At 47.2% G+C, this 13352-nt stretch overlaps 1 protein-coding gene across 1 annotated transcript in view; it reads right to left on the bottom strand.

Moving 5' to 3' along the window:
* Nucleotides 1-13352, bottom strand: part of CCDC7 (coiled-coil domain containing 7) — a 340456-nt gene that overhangs the window by 252315 nt on the left and 74789 nt on the right. Inside the window, 2 exon segments of the mRNA XM_043538840.1 lie at nucleotides 4808-4906; nucleotides 7213-7243. Of these exon segments, the coding sequence (XP_043394775.1) occupies nucleotides 4808-4906; nucleotides 7213-7243 (130 nt within the window).

Genomic DNA, 13352 nt, shown 5'->3' with positions numbered 1-13352 from the left:
CTAATATGAGCAGAGTGTGACAGGGTCAGGCCAGATGGCTACAGGAGAGTGATTTTTTGAAGCAGATATATTAGCCCCAGGTTAAGTAGGTCCCTTTTCCCTGGGTAAGGTAACAGGGAAGGTTCCAGAACAATCAGGAACTTTCTGGAAACAATTAAGGCAGACAGGCTGATTAGAACACCTGCAGCCAGTCAAGAAGCTGCCAGAATCAATTAAGACAGGCAGGCTAATCAGGGCACCTGGGTTTAAAAAAGAGCTCACTTCAGTTTGTGGTGTGCGTGCGAGGAGCTGGGAGCAAGAGGCACAAGAAGCTGAGAGTGAGAAGGCGTATTACTGGAAGACTGAGAAGTACAAGCATTATCAGACATCAGGAGGAAGGTCCTGTGGTGAGAATAAAGAAGGTGTTGGGAGGAGGCCATGGGGAAGTAGCCCAGGGAGTTGTAGCTGTCACGCAGCTGTTACAGGAGCCACTGTAGACAGCTGCAATCCACAGGGCCCTGGGCTGGAACCAGGAGTAGAGGTCGGCCTGGGTTCCCCCCATCCCTCCATTCCCCCAACTCCCTACTTGGTACCGGAGGAGTTGACCTGGACTGTGGGTTCCACCAGAGGGGAAGGACTCTGGACTGTTCCCTGATCCACTAGGTGGATCAGCAGAGACTGCGGGGATTGTTCTTCTTCCTTTTCCCCATGCTGGCCAGTGATGAGGCTAACTGAGTGAACGGCAGATTTGAGCCACGAAAGTGACTAAACTGAGGGCTGCTGTGAACCTCTGAAGCGAGCAAATCCGCCAATAAGTGCAGGACCCACCAAGGCAGAGGAGGAACTTTGTCACAAGAGGAATGGAGAACCTGCCTTCCAAGAGGAGACCTAAGGAGCTTGGCTTGTTCAGTCTTAAAAAATGAAGGCTGAGGGAAGATATGATTACTCTTTATAAATACATCAGAGGGATAAACACCAGAGAGGAAGAAGAGTTATTTAAAGGCCAACGTTGGCACAAGAACAAATGGATATAAACTGTCTGTCAACAAGTTTAGGCTTGAAGTCAGATGAAGAGGACTGAAGTTCTAGAACAGCCTTCCACCAGGAGTGGGGGTAAAAACCGAACTTGTTTCAGGACTGAGGTTGGTAAGTTTATGGAGGGGCTGGTATGATGAGGTTGCCTACAATGGCATAGGGCCCATCCGCAATTGCTATTAGCAAATATCTCCCATGGTTGGAGATGGGACACTAGATGAGGAGGCCTCTGAATTACTACAGAGACTCCTTTCCCAGGTGTCTGGGTGGTGACTCTTACCCACGTGCTCAGTGTCTAAGTGACTGCCATATTTAGGATCAGGAAGTATTTTCCCCCCAGGTCATACTAGCAGAGACATTGGGCTGGGGGGGCTTACCTTCCTCTGCAGCATGTGGCCTGGGTCACTGGATGGTTTGAACTCGAGTAAATGGTGGATTCTCTGTAACTTTAAGCCTTTAAATCAAGATTTGAGAACTTCAGGAGTGGGTAGATGACTTTCTGTTGCCTGCAATGTGCAGTAGGTCAGAGTAGACCAGGGTGGGCAAACTTTTTTGCCCGAGGGTCACATCTGGGTATGGAAATTGTATGGCGGGCCATGAATGCTCACGAAATTGGGGTTGGGGTGCGGGAGGGGGTGAGGGCTCTGGCTTGGGGTGCAGGCTCCGGTGTGTGGCCAGAAATGAGGAGTTCAGAGTGCAGAAGGGTGCTCCAGACTGGGGCAGAGGGGGTGTGGGGTGGGGGCTCCAGCTAGTGTCCAGGCTCTGGGGTGGGGCTGGGGATGAGGGGTTTCGGGTGTAGGAGAGTGCTGTGGGCTGAGACCGAGGGGTTCAGAGGGCGGGAGAGGAATCAGGGAAGGGGTTGGGGCATGGGGTGAGGGTGAGGGCTCCGGCTGGGGTGCAGGCACTGAGGTGGGGATGGGAATGAGGGATTTGGGGTGCAGGAGGTGCTCTAGGCTGGGATTGGGGGGTTTGGAGGGTGGGAAGGGGCTCAGGGCAGGGGCAGGGGTTGGGGCATGGGCTCAGGCAGCACTTACCTCAAGCAGCTACCGGAAACAGCAGCATGTCCCCCCTCTGGCTCCTACACAAAGGCGCAGCCAGGAGGCTTTGCTGTGCGCTGCCCCATCTGCAGGTGACTCTCCTGCAGCTCCCATTGGCCGGGAACCATGGCCAATGGGAGCTGTGGGGGCAATGCCTGGGGTGGGGGCAGCATGCGGAGTGGAACCCCCTGGCTTCCCCTACATATAGGAGCCAGAGGGGGGACATGCTGCTGCTTCCGGAAGGATGGGGAGAGGTTCCCAACCCTGCTACCTGGCTGGAGCACCGGAGCAGGGCAAGCCCCAGACCCTGCTCCCCAGCGGGAGCTTGAGTGCCGTATTAAAATGGCTGGATGCAGCCTGCAGGCCGTTGTTTGCCCACCCCAGAGTAGATGATCACGATGGTGCCTTCTGGACTTAGTCTATTAACTTATACTGCAATTTGGAGTGTGGCAAGCCAGGATGTAAATCTACAGTGCATCAGCCTGCTGCACAGACCCTGCTGCCACACAGTAAGGATTATGTAATACAGAAAATTTAGTGAACAATAGCAGGGTCTACAGCAGGGAGGTGTGTAGATTCACACCCCAGCTTGCCAGCACTAAATCGCCATGAAGACCAGCTCTCAGTTGCATTGAAAATCTGTCAGGTAGGCAGTCAGAAAACTGCCCTCTGAAGTGGGTTTTATTTTTTTTTAAACTCTTGTGGTATAAGAACACTTACTTTACAGTCTGGAAGACCAGGAGTGAGGCTTCTAAAGGGTAACACACACACAAAAACAATGTGTCTCTTTGTCCTCCTCTAGTAGGTAGAGCCCAGCGGTTTATCTACTTGTTACTGCTTATGAGCTAGTGGATCTGGTCCTTTCACTCAAACTGAAGAGACTTATGCTTTTTGATCTACAGGTTTGAAGTACAAACCCTGCAGAAGGCTCCTCCAGGATGCCATTCCACAAGGCTTCTTTGGTGAGGAAGGTAAAAAGCCTGCACTGCCTATTAGGGAGGGTTTGAGGTGTGAAGTCCTTACACGTCACATAGCAATCCAGGGTCTGGGCTTCCTCCAGGAAGAACAAACAACAGGGATGTAGGTAGGTTTCCAGGGAAAGGAGAAGTCCTGGCAAAAACTAAGGGCTAGATTATGGATGAGGCTATGGGGCGAAGTAAGATCCACTAATTTGTGACACCTCCTTTGACCCTGGATCCAGGGATGTAAAGAGGTAAATGGGCACTGTACTCCTAGTACTCACCCCTCCAAGCAGGTGGACACAGAGTAGGAAGGGAAGGTTGGAGACTGGGAAGAGCCTTGTTTCTATCTAACGATGAGTAGCCAGTACAGAGAGGGGGAAGTAATCTGTTACTGGTCTGGTAGCAAGCGAGGGAGCAGAGAAAGATCTGTATTTCAAAGGCATGATTTCTTCTGCAAAGAGTATGGAAGATTTTGGCATTTTTAAAGAAAATGTGACTCAGTTTACCTACCCACTTTTGTATTGTTGGCTCCTTGGACTCAAAGGGCTAACTCCTGTCCAGAGCTATCCATGCAGGAGACCAGGAAGAGCGAGAGATCTGAATTAACTCTATCACCCATCATGCTTCTCCAGTCATACAACTGTAAAATGTTGTCTCCCACCTAGTTGGGCAGACTAGGCAGACGCTCTTGGCTTAGGATAAAGGAGGGGATGACCCTTGAGGAGGAAAAGCTAAACAAAGGGCATTTGGTTCTGTTAAAAAGCAGCCCTGAGAAACTGTAAGAGGAGAGATGATGGAAGGGAGCCAGAAGCTGGGGCTGCAGGCATCTGGGCTCTGTTCCCAACCCAAGGCTGCATGGGCTGAGTAGAACCTCCTTAACTAGCAAGGAGAAGCTAAAAGATAAAGTAAGATTCAGTGTATAGGCCTTCTTTGCGATTTTAACCCGTACCTCTGACTACTGTGTTTCTGTTGACCATAAAATAATACTGTTTTACAAATACTGACCTGTGTTGCTGTTTACTTTTTATTTTTTGTTTGTTTGTTACAAAGCTCCCAAGAAAGGTGACTCCTGCAGTGTGCTACCTAAATTGGCCCCTCTAATGGAACAATCTCAAACAGGGGTGCTGAAGCCTAGGAACCTTGTCTGAGAGTGGCAGTGTTGCAGGATTCTCCTGGAGTGAAGTGAAGCCACAGAGTCTATCACTGGAAAGGATGCACTCACAAGAGATTGCAGAAGGGTTTCAAAGCATACCATACTCTGAAATCCATGACACCTTCTCTGCACTGCTGCTGGGGTGACACACCAATGTACTATTCCTTACATAGGGCGAGACTGTGCTGTTACAATCTAGCTGCAACAGCATGCACACGATAGAACAAAAAAAGTTAGGGAAGTTTTAAATTAAAAAAAACAACACTCCAGGCACATAGAGAAGGTCCCTACATCTTCAGCTTGTCATGCAAAGGGATGAAGTGAGACTACAGGCATCCATGGGGCCTCTTTTTTAACAGCCTTGGCTCAAAATTTTCAATGAGGTAAAAAGGCTATGCTTTCCAGAAGGGTCCTAAAGTTCAGTACCACTGAGGGTGAGGATGCACCCCCAAGTGGCACTATATACCAGTACCTCAAAAAAGAAGTGTTTAAAAAAAAACAGGAGGGAAGATGCTATATTTTCTTGTATTTACTTACACTAGATAAACACAAAACATTCTGAAGACATTTTTCTGTATCAATCAAGAGTTGCTATTTTGAACAATGGACTTATTTTTGCCACTTTGTATGTTTATACTAACCCCTAGCTTTTCTTCCTCTCTCATCTTTTGAAGTTCATTCTCCATTATCAGTTTTTCTTCTGCTAGCAACTGATACTCATTTTGAATCTTCTGGTATTTCTAAGCACAGACATATTACGTTAGTTAATTACAAGAACAAGATATCCTGATTTCAGTTTGCGTCTTATAATTGAGACTACAAGCTTGTCATGGAGATCACGGAAGTCACAGATATTGGGGCACGGGAGGGAGTGAGGGCTCTGGGTGGCACTTACCTCGGGGAGCGTCCCCAAAGCAGAGATGTGTACCTGCCTCAGCTCTTAGGCAGAGAGGCAGCCAGGCAGCTCTGCGTGCTGCCCCCGCCTGCAGGCACTGCCCCTGCAGCTCCCATTGGCCTCGGTTCCCAGCCAATGGGAGCTGCTGAGACGGTGCTTAGGGCGGAAGCAACATACTGAGCTCCCTGGCCACATCTCCACCTATTAGTCGAGCAAGGGACATGTCGCTGCTTCCAGAGAGCCACGTGGAGCCAGGTAGGGAGCCTCCCAGTCCCTTTAACCCTCCGCAGCACCACCAGGGGTCCCAACGTGGAGCCAGGTAGGGAGACTCCCAACCCTGCCATCCCCCAGCATCGGGCTGCTTCCCCAGAGCACCCGCAGCGCCCCAGGCCATCTTTCCCCCCGCCCCCCAGCACCCAAGATTTAGGGTAAAGTATACAAAGTCATGGACAGGTAACAGGCCGTGAATTTTTGTTTACTGCCCGTGACCTGTCCATGATTTTTACTAAAAATACCTCTGACTAAAACGTAGCCTTACTTATAGTTATTTCTGTTATATAAGAAAGAATTGAAATGTCTAAATGTAGAGGAAGAAATACTCCAGGACTCAATCCTGGAAAGTGCTGGGCGCTCTTTGAAATCGGTGGAGGGTACTCAGTACTAGAGCTTGCTAAAACTTGGATATTTTGGTTTTGGTATTTTTGAATCTGCTTTCATCCCAATTTGGAACTAAAGCAAATTTGCCAAAATTTCCTGGAAAACTGAAGATCCCTGAATATTATTTCAGAAACATGAAAATATGGTCTTCCTGAAACAAAATGTGAAATTGACATTTTTGTCAGTTGCACAACTTGCATGAAAATTGACAGGCATGCCTATATCACTTAGCTGTTCCAGGAGGGAGATTCCACCAATGCTGGAGCTTGGATTCTTGGGGCTGCTAGGCTCCCTTCTCCAGCTGGGGTTCAGGGAGGGGCAGGGGAGAGGGCAGGCAGATTTGCTGCTGTGGAGCGGTGAGCCTATCAGCCCTGAGAGTCCTAGCTCCAGGCAGGTGTCCCAAGGCTGCTGCCAGGGTGTCAACCCTCAGAGTCCTGGTTCCAGCATGGGCTCTGGCTGACTCCCTATTATGGAGCCTAGCAACCCAAAAGGTCCTGGCTCCAGCCGGGGCTGTTGTCAATGGATCAGGGAGCCTGCCCGCCCCCACGACCCTGGCTCCAGCTTAATGTCCATGGACTGATAGGCAACCTGCCACCGTGAGGGTTTCCAATGGAAAGTTGCCTGTGTTTCAATGAAATTTTCATTGAATCTGTAATAGTAATTGTGAAACATTTCACTATAAGGAATCAGTATTTTCCAATAAAACTATGTTCTGTTGGAAAAATTCTGACCAGCTCTACTCAGCACTGCTAAGGGAGATATTCAGCACTGTGCAGGTTCAAGCCCTTAATTTTTTCCAGACTTTATTTATTTGAAGTCTTCTATTTCTTGGACTTGTGAATTTACTGTCTAGGCATTCCTGTCAATTTTCAGGGTTTTTTCCCGTTACAGTGGAAGCAAAATAGTTCTGGATTAAATTAGTTTTCTTTTTATAGTAGGCATATAAATATCGTTTAAAATGATTAAAAAATATTTTGTTTAAACAGTTAACCAATTAAAGGGCTGACCAGCCGCACATCTGGGGCTGATCCGGTCTGCCGGCATGGCTGGGGCCTGGGCCAATCTGGCTGGCCGGTGTGGCTGGGGCTGAGGCCACTCCGGCTGGTGCAGGGCTGCTAGGATCATTCGGCTGGCTGGCTGGCACATGGCCGCTGGGGCCAGCTGGCTGGCCCTGGGGTTAACGATTAAGGCGGGTTAACCGGTAAGACTAATGCTTAACTAATGGTTTACATTTTACATCCCTATTTTATAGTACATTCCTGAAAGTGTAAATGTTAGTCTGAGTCCATTTCTCTTGCAGTTATATCTGATATAGCTGGGTATATGTGACTTTTCAGGTCTTTATTTTGACTCTTTAAAAACCTTTTCCCTTTGCTGAAGCGATGAGGATAAACAGTAATAATTTAATCACTGTCTTCCATAAAACAATGGGTTTTCCATCAAACTATGCTCTAGGAAACTCACAATTTTAACTTTAAAATACAGCATACTTACACCTTCTAGGACATCTTGTTCATTTGAAATTCTGAAAAATAAAGGACAACATCCTTCTGGTTTATATTTTCCATCAGTAAATCTTATTTGAAGACAAGCTGCATGGAATCCAAACCATTATATAATGACATATCATGAAATACTTAGTCATCTTTGGTTTAAATGAACAAAATGCAATGTAGTATTTGTGGTTAGAGATTGTTTCATGTTTTTAAACCCAGGGTGAATAATGGATTTTAAATCAATATCACTATAACCCCGTATCTCATGTACATAAAGAGTTTCTGTATTTGTTTGAGTTTTCATTGTAAATTATAGATTATTTTTCTATCCCTCTACTTTAGAATAAAAGCAGAGTAGTGCTTTCTCTGATGTCATTAGATATGAGAAGATTACTCATCTTGCGAGTAACTTGTGAGGTTCTTTGAGATGTGTGTCCTTGTGGGTGCTCCACTTCAGGTATTGGGGCATCCCGGCGTCTCCAATCAGAGATTTTCAGTAGCAGTGTCTGGTCAGGATGCATGTGCACAGTAGCTGTCTCGCAGTGCCATTGACACTTCATCTCGCACTCATGAGGCCCGACCCCCTTGGTTCCTTCTCTACTGTAGAGTCCTTCCTGTGAACTCCAAAGTAGAGGGTAGTGGAGCACCCACAGAGATAAAAATCTCGAAGAACCTCAGTTACTGCACAAGGTGAGTAACCTTCTCTTCTTCTTCAAGTGCGGTCTCTGTTGGTGCTCCACACCAGGTGACTGTAGAGCAGTGCCCCATTATGGAAGAATGGGTTTTAGAGTTGTCTGTACAGTTGAGGCTAGTACCGTAAGGCTAAGGATTGCATCAGCCTCTGAGCTCTGTGTTATTGCGTAGTGGTTTGTGAAAGTGTGTATAGAAGCCCAAGTGGCAGCGTGACATAGTTCTCTGATTGGAACGTTATGTAAAAATGCTGTCGAGGTCGAAACCGATCTCATTGAATGGGCTCTGATCCCTGTCTATATTTTGGTGTTGGTAACATAAATGGATGCAATTCGAGATCCGTTTCAGTAGTCTTTGTTTCAAAATGGCTGCGCCCTTCGATCGTTCAGTGGTGGAAACGAAGAGTCTCGGCAACTTTTGGTAAGATTTCGTTCTATCTAGGTAGAATGCTAGTACTCTTCTAACATCAAGAGTGTGGAGGGTAGCCTCCTGTGTAGACCCATGCAGCTTAGGGTGAAACGCGGAAGGAGTCGGAATAGGGGCAGGAAGGGGTCGAAACTTTGGGGAAGGGGTTGAAATGGGCACGGGAGGGGGCGGGGCAGGGGTGGAGTTGGGGCAGAGCCGGGGGCAGAGGGGGGCCGAGCATCCACTGGCACCAGTAGAAGTCAGCACCTACGCTCTGAGGACCAGATTTAGGTCCCATGGTGGTGTAGGGTTGTGAACTTCAGGATACATGTTCTGAATGCCTGTGAGAAAGTGTTTCGTAATCGGGTGATTGAAGGATGAAACACCATCGATCGTGTTATGGAAAGCGGTTATGACTGCGAGGTGTACCCTAAGTGAACACATGAATAGACTGATTGTTTCAATTGTAATATACTCCAGAATTGAATGAATCGGTGCTGTAAGTGCTGGTATATGGTTGTTGTGACACCACATGTAGAACCTCTTCCATTTTGGGAAGTAAGTAGTACGCATGTTAATTTCCTGCTGTTTGGCAACTCCTTTTTAATCAGAGAATCGTAGAAGAATTAGTAGGGGAAGCAAAAGTGGGTAGGAACCTGGGAAGCAGTGACCATGAGATGGTCAACTTCAGGATCCTGACACAAGGAAGAAAGGAGAGCAGCAGAATACGGACCCTGGACTTCAGAAAAGCAGACTTCGACACCATCAGGGAACTGATGGGCAGGATCCCCTGGGAAAATAACATGAGGAGGAAAGGAGTCCAAGAGAGCTGGCTATATTTTAAAGAACCCTTATTGAGGTTGCAGGAACAAACCATCCCAATGTGTAAAAAGAATAGTAAATACGGCAGGCAACCAGATTGGCTTAACAGTGAAATCCTTGCTGATCTAAAACACAAAAAAGAAGCTTACAAGATTGGACAAATGACCAGGAAAGAGTATAAAAATATTGCTCGGGCATGCAGGAGTGAAATCAGGAAGGCCAAATCACACTTGGAGTCGCAGCTAGCAAGGGATTTTAACAGTAACAAGAAGGGTTTCTTCAGGTATGTTAGCAACAAGAAAAAGCTCAAGGAAAGTGTGGGGCCCTTACTGAATGGGGGCGGCAACCTAGTGACAGAGGATGTGGAAAAAGCTAATGTACTCAATGCTTTTTTTGCCTCTGTCTTCACGAACAAGGTCAACTCCCAGACTACTGCACTGGGCAGCACAGTATGGGGAGGAGGTGACCAGCCTTCTGTGGAGAAAAAAAAGTGGTTCAGGACTATTTAGAAAATCTGGACGAGCACAAGTCCATGGGGACGGATGCGCTGCATCCAAGGGTGCTAAAGGAGTTTGCGGATGTGATTGCAGAGCCATTGGCCATTATCTCTGAAAACTCATGGCGATCAGGGGAGGTCCTGGACGACTGGAAAAAGGCTAATGTAGTGCCCATCTTTAAAAAAAGGGAAGGAGGAGGATCCGGAGAATTACAGGCCAGTCAGCCTCACCGCAGTTCCTGGAAAAATCATGGAGCAGGTCCTCAAGGAATCAATTCTGAAGCACTTAGAAGAGAGGAAAGTGATCAGGAACAGTCAGCATAGATTCAATAAGGGCAAGTCATGCCTGACTAATCTAATTGCCTTCTATGACGAGATAACTGGCTCTGTGGATGAGGGGAAAGCGGTGGACGTGTTGTTCCTTGACTTTAGCAAAGCTTTTGACACGGTATCCCACAGTATTCTTGCCAGCAAGTTAAAGAAGTATGGGCTGGATGAATGGACGATAAGGTGGACAGAAAACTGGCTAGATCGTCAGGCTCAACGGGTAGTGATCAATGGCTCCGTGTTTAGTTGGCAGCCAGTATCAAGGGTCAGTCCTGGGGCCGGTTTTGTTCAATATCTTCATTACTGATCTGGAGGATGGCGTGGATTGCACCCTCAGCAAGTTTGCAGATGACACTAAACTGGGAGGAGAGGTAGATACGCTGGAGGGTAGAGATAGGATACAGAGGGCCCTAGACAAATTAGAGGATTGGGCCAAAAGAAATCTGATGAGATTCAACAAGGACAAATGCAGAGTCCTGCACTTAGGAGGGAAGAATCCCATGTACCGCTACAGACTCGGGACCAAATGACTATGGAGCAGTTCTGCAGAAAAGGACCCAGCGGTTACAGTGGATGAGAAGCTGGATATGAGTCAACAGTGTGCCGTTGTTGCCAATAAGGCCAATGGCATTTTGGGATGTATAAGTAGGAGCATTGCCAGCAGATCGAGGGACGTGATCGTTCCCCTCTATTCGACACTGGTGAGGCCTCATCTGGAGTACTGTATCCAGTTTTGGGCCCCACACTACAAGAAGGATGTGGAAAAATTGGAAAGAGTCCAGCGGAGGGCAACAAAAATGATTAGGGGACTGGAACACATGACTTATGAGGAGAGGCTGAGGGAACTGGGATTGTTTAGTCTGCGGAAGAGAAGAATGAGGGGGGATTTGATAGCTGCTTTCAACTACCTGAAAGGGGGTTCCAAAGAGGATGGATCTAGACTATTCTCAGTGGTAGCAGATGACAGAACAAGGAGTAATGGTCTCAAGTTGCAGTGGGGGAGGTTTAGGTTGGATATTAGGAAAAACTTTTTCACTAGGAGAGTGGTAAAGCACTGCAATGGGTTGCCTAGGGAGGTGGTGGAATCTCCTTCTGTCATAAATATAAAGGGGAAGGGTAAACACCTTTAAATCTCTCCTGGCCAGAGGAAAAACCCTTTCACCTGTAAAGGGTTAAGAAGCTAAGATAACCTCACTGGCACCTGACCAAAATGACCAATGAGGAGACAAGATACTTTCAAAGCTGGAGGGGGGAAAAAAGGGTTCTCTCTCTCTGTGTGATGCTTTTGCCAGTACCAGAGCACGAATGCAGGGTCAGAACTCCTGTAAAGAGTTAGTAAGCAATCTAGTTAGATATGCGTTAGATTTCTGTTTTGTTTAAATGGCTGATAAAATAAGTTGTGCTGACGGGATGTATATTCCTGTTTTTGTGTCTTTTGTAACTTAAGGTTTTGCCTAGAGGGATTCTCTGTTTGAAATCTGATTACCCTGTAAGGTATTTACCATCCTGATTTTACAGAGGGATTCTTCTACTTTTCTTTAATTAAAATTCTTCTTTTAAGAACCTGATTGCTTTTTCATTGTTCTTAAGATCCAAGGGTTTTGGGTCTGTGTTCACCTATGCAAATTGGTGAGGATTTTTATCAAGCCTTCCCCAGGAAAGGGGGTGTAGTGCTTGGGGGGGATATTTGGTGGGGGGGAGACATTTCCAAGTGGGCACTTCCCCTGTTCTTTGTGTAACACTTTGGTGGTGGCAGCATTTAACCTAAGCTGGTAAGAATAAGCTTAGGGGGTCTTTCATGCAGGTCCCCACATCTGTGCCCTAGAGTTCAGAGTGGGGAAGGAACCTTGACACCTTCCTTAGAGGTTTTTAAGGTCAGGCTTGACAAAGCCCTGGCTGGGATGATTTAGTTGGGAATTAGTACTGCTTTGAGCAGGGGGTTGGACTAGATGACCTCCTGAGGTCCCTTCCAACCTTGATATTCTATGAATACCACGTCTGTCTGGGCCATGTCAGAGCTATCAGTATGACCAGGTCTCTGTTGTTCCATATCTTGTGTATCACTCTGAATATTAATGTGTGGTAAACTCCGGACAAACAGCTACAAAATGTGGGGGGGAGGGGTAGTAATTGGTCCCAGGGGATTAAAAGGCCCCTCCCTATCCACTGAGGAGAGAGAACCACGGGGCAATAAGGTTCAGCTGGAAAAGGGGTTCCTAGGGAACCAATTCGGTTCAGCTGACTCCAACTACTTGGGACCTTTTTAAACCCTCCCCTGGGTGGAAGGAGGGGGAGAGTGAGGGAGTGAGAGGAGCGGGGAAGCTGCCAGTAGGCTGTTTGCAGCAAGACACCAAACCTTCCCCGTAGCGAGGCTGCACTCGCTCCCCAGAAGGGAAGGAAAATAAGCACAAGGGACTGACTGAGGAGAGGAGTAGCAGGACCCTGTGCCACCTATAAGGATTTGCCTTGCCCCAAACCTGCGTCTCCAAGGCTAAAAAGAACTGAGCCTGCTGAGGCGAACAAGGTATTTTGCCACAAATGTTATCAGTGGAAACATGTACAGGAGGAACGAGTTCCATCAGATGAGAAAGGCATCCCCTTGGGATCGTGGTTCTAGTCCTGCTCACAAGCAAAACCTTGGACATTTGTGGGTTTGTGATGTTGCAACAGATGGATGTGTAGTGACCCCCACATGCAGAATATTTGTTGTGTGAGGTCATCGTTCAGTTCCCATTAGTATTCTTGTGAAAACTGTTTGCTCAATTTGTCTGCCGTCGTGTTCTGTTGGCCCAGGAAGTACAACGCGGTATTGTGGGTAATGCATCAGTTCCATAATTTTATGGCTTCTGTGCATAGGGAATGAAATCAAGCTCTTCTCTGCCTGTTTATTTAGAACAAACAAGCTATGTTTTCTGTCATTCTTACCGATTCACTTCTTATCATTGGTAGGAAATGTTGGCAGATGTATCGAACTTCTCATAATTCAAGTAGATGCATGTGTAATAGTGTCTCCACAGGAGACCATTTTCCTTGGATTGTGTGTTGATCTGTGTGTGTGCCCATCCGATCAGTGAGGCACCTGTGATCAGGATGGATGTTGGGTCTTGTTGAAACAGGACCCCTGCACACACATAGCCTGAGTTTCTCCACCATTGTAATGATTGCAGGACTTTTGGTGGTATTGTCAGGATTCTGTTTAGGGTGTGCTTGTATGGTATGTATACTGTGCTCAGCCACCCCTGGAGACAGCGCATGTGCAGTCATGCATGGAGGCTGCGAAGTGTCCTAATAGTTGTAGGCAGGTGTGTACAAAGACCTTTGGGCTCTTTGTGACAACCGATATGAGAGTGGTCATTGTTAGTGATGCTTTGGCTTCTATTGAGTCTAGGTAAGCTCTG

The sequence above is a fragment of the Chelonia mydas genome, chromosome 2, assembly GCF_015237465.2.
Source record: "Chelonia mydas isolate rCheMyd1 chromosome 2, rCheMyd1.pri.v2, whole genome shotgun sequence".
Taxonomy (NCBI): domain Eukaryota; kingdom Metazoa; phylum Chordata; order Testudines; family Cheloniidae; genus Chelonia; species Chelonia mydas.
The sequence above is the reverse complement of the archived record's forward strand: the minus strand, read 5'-3'. Positions and strand labels throughout refer to the sequence as shown.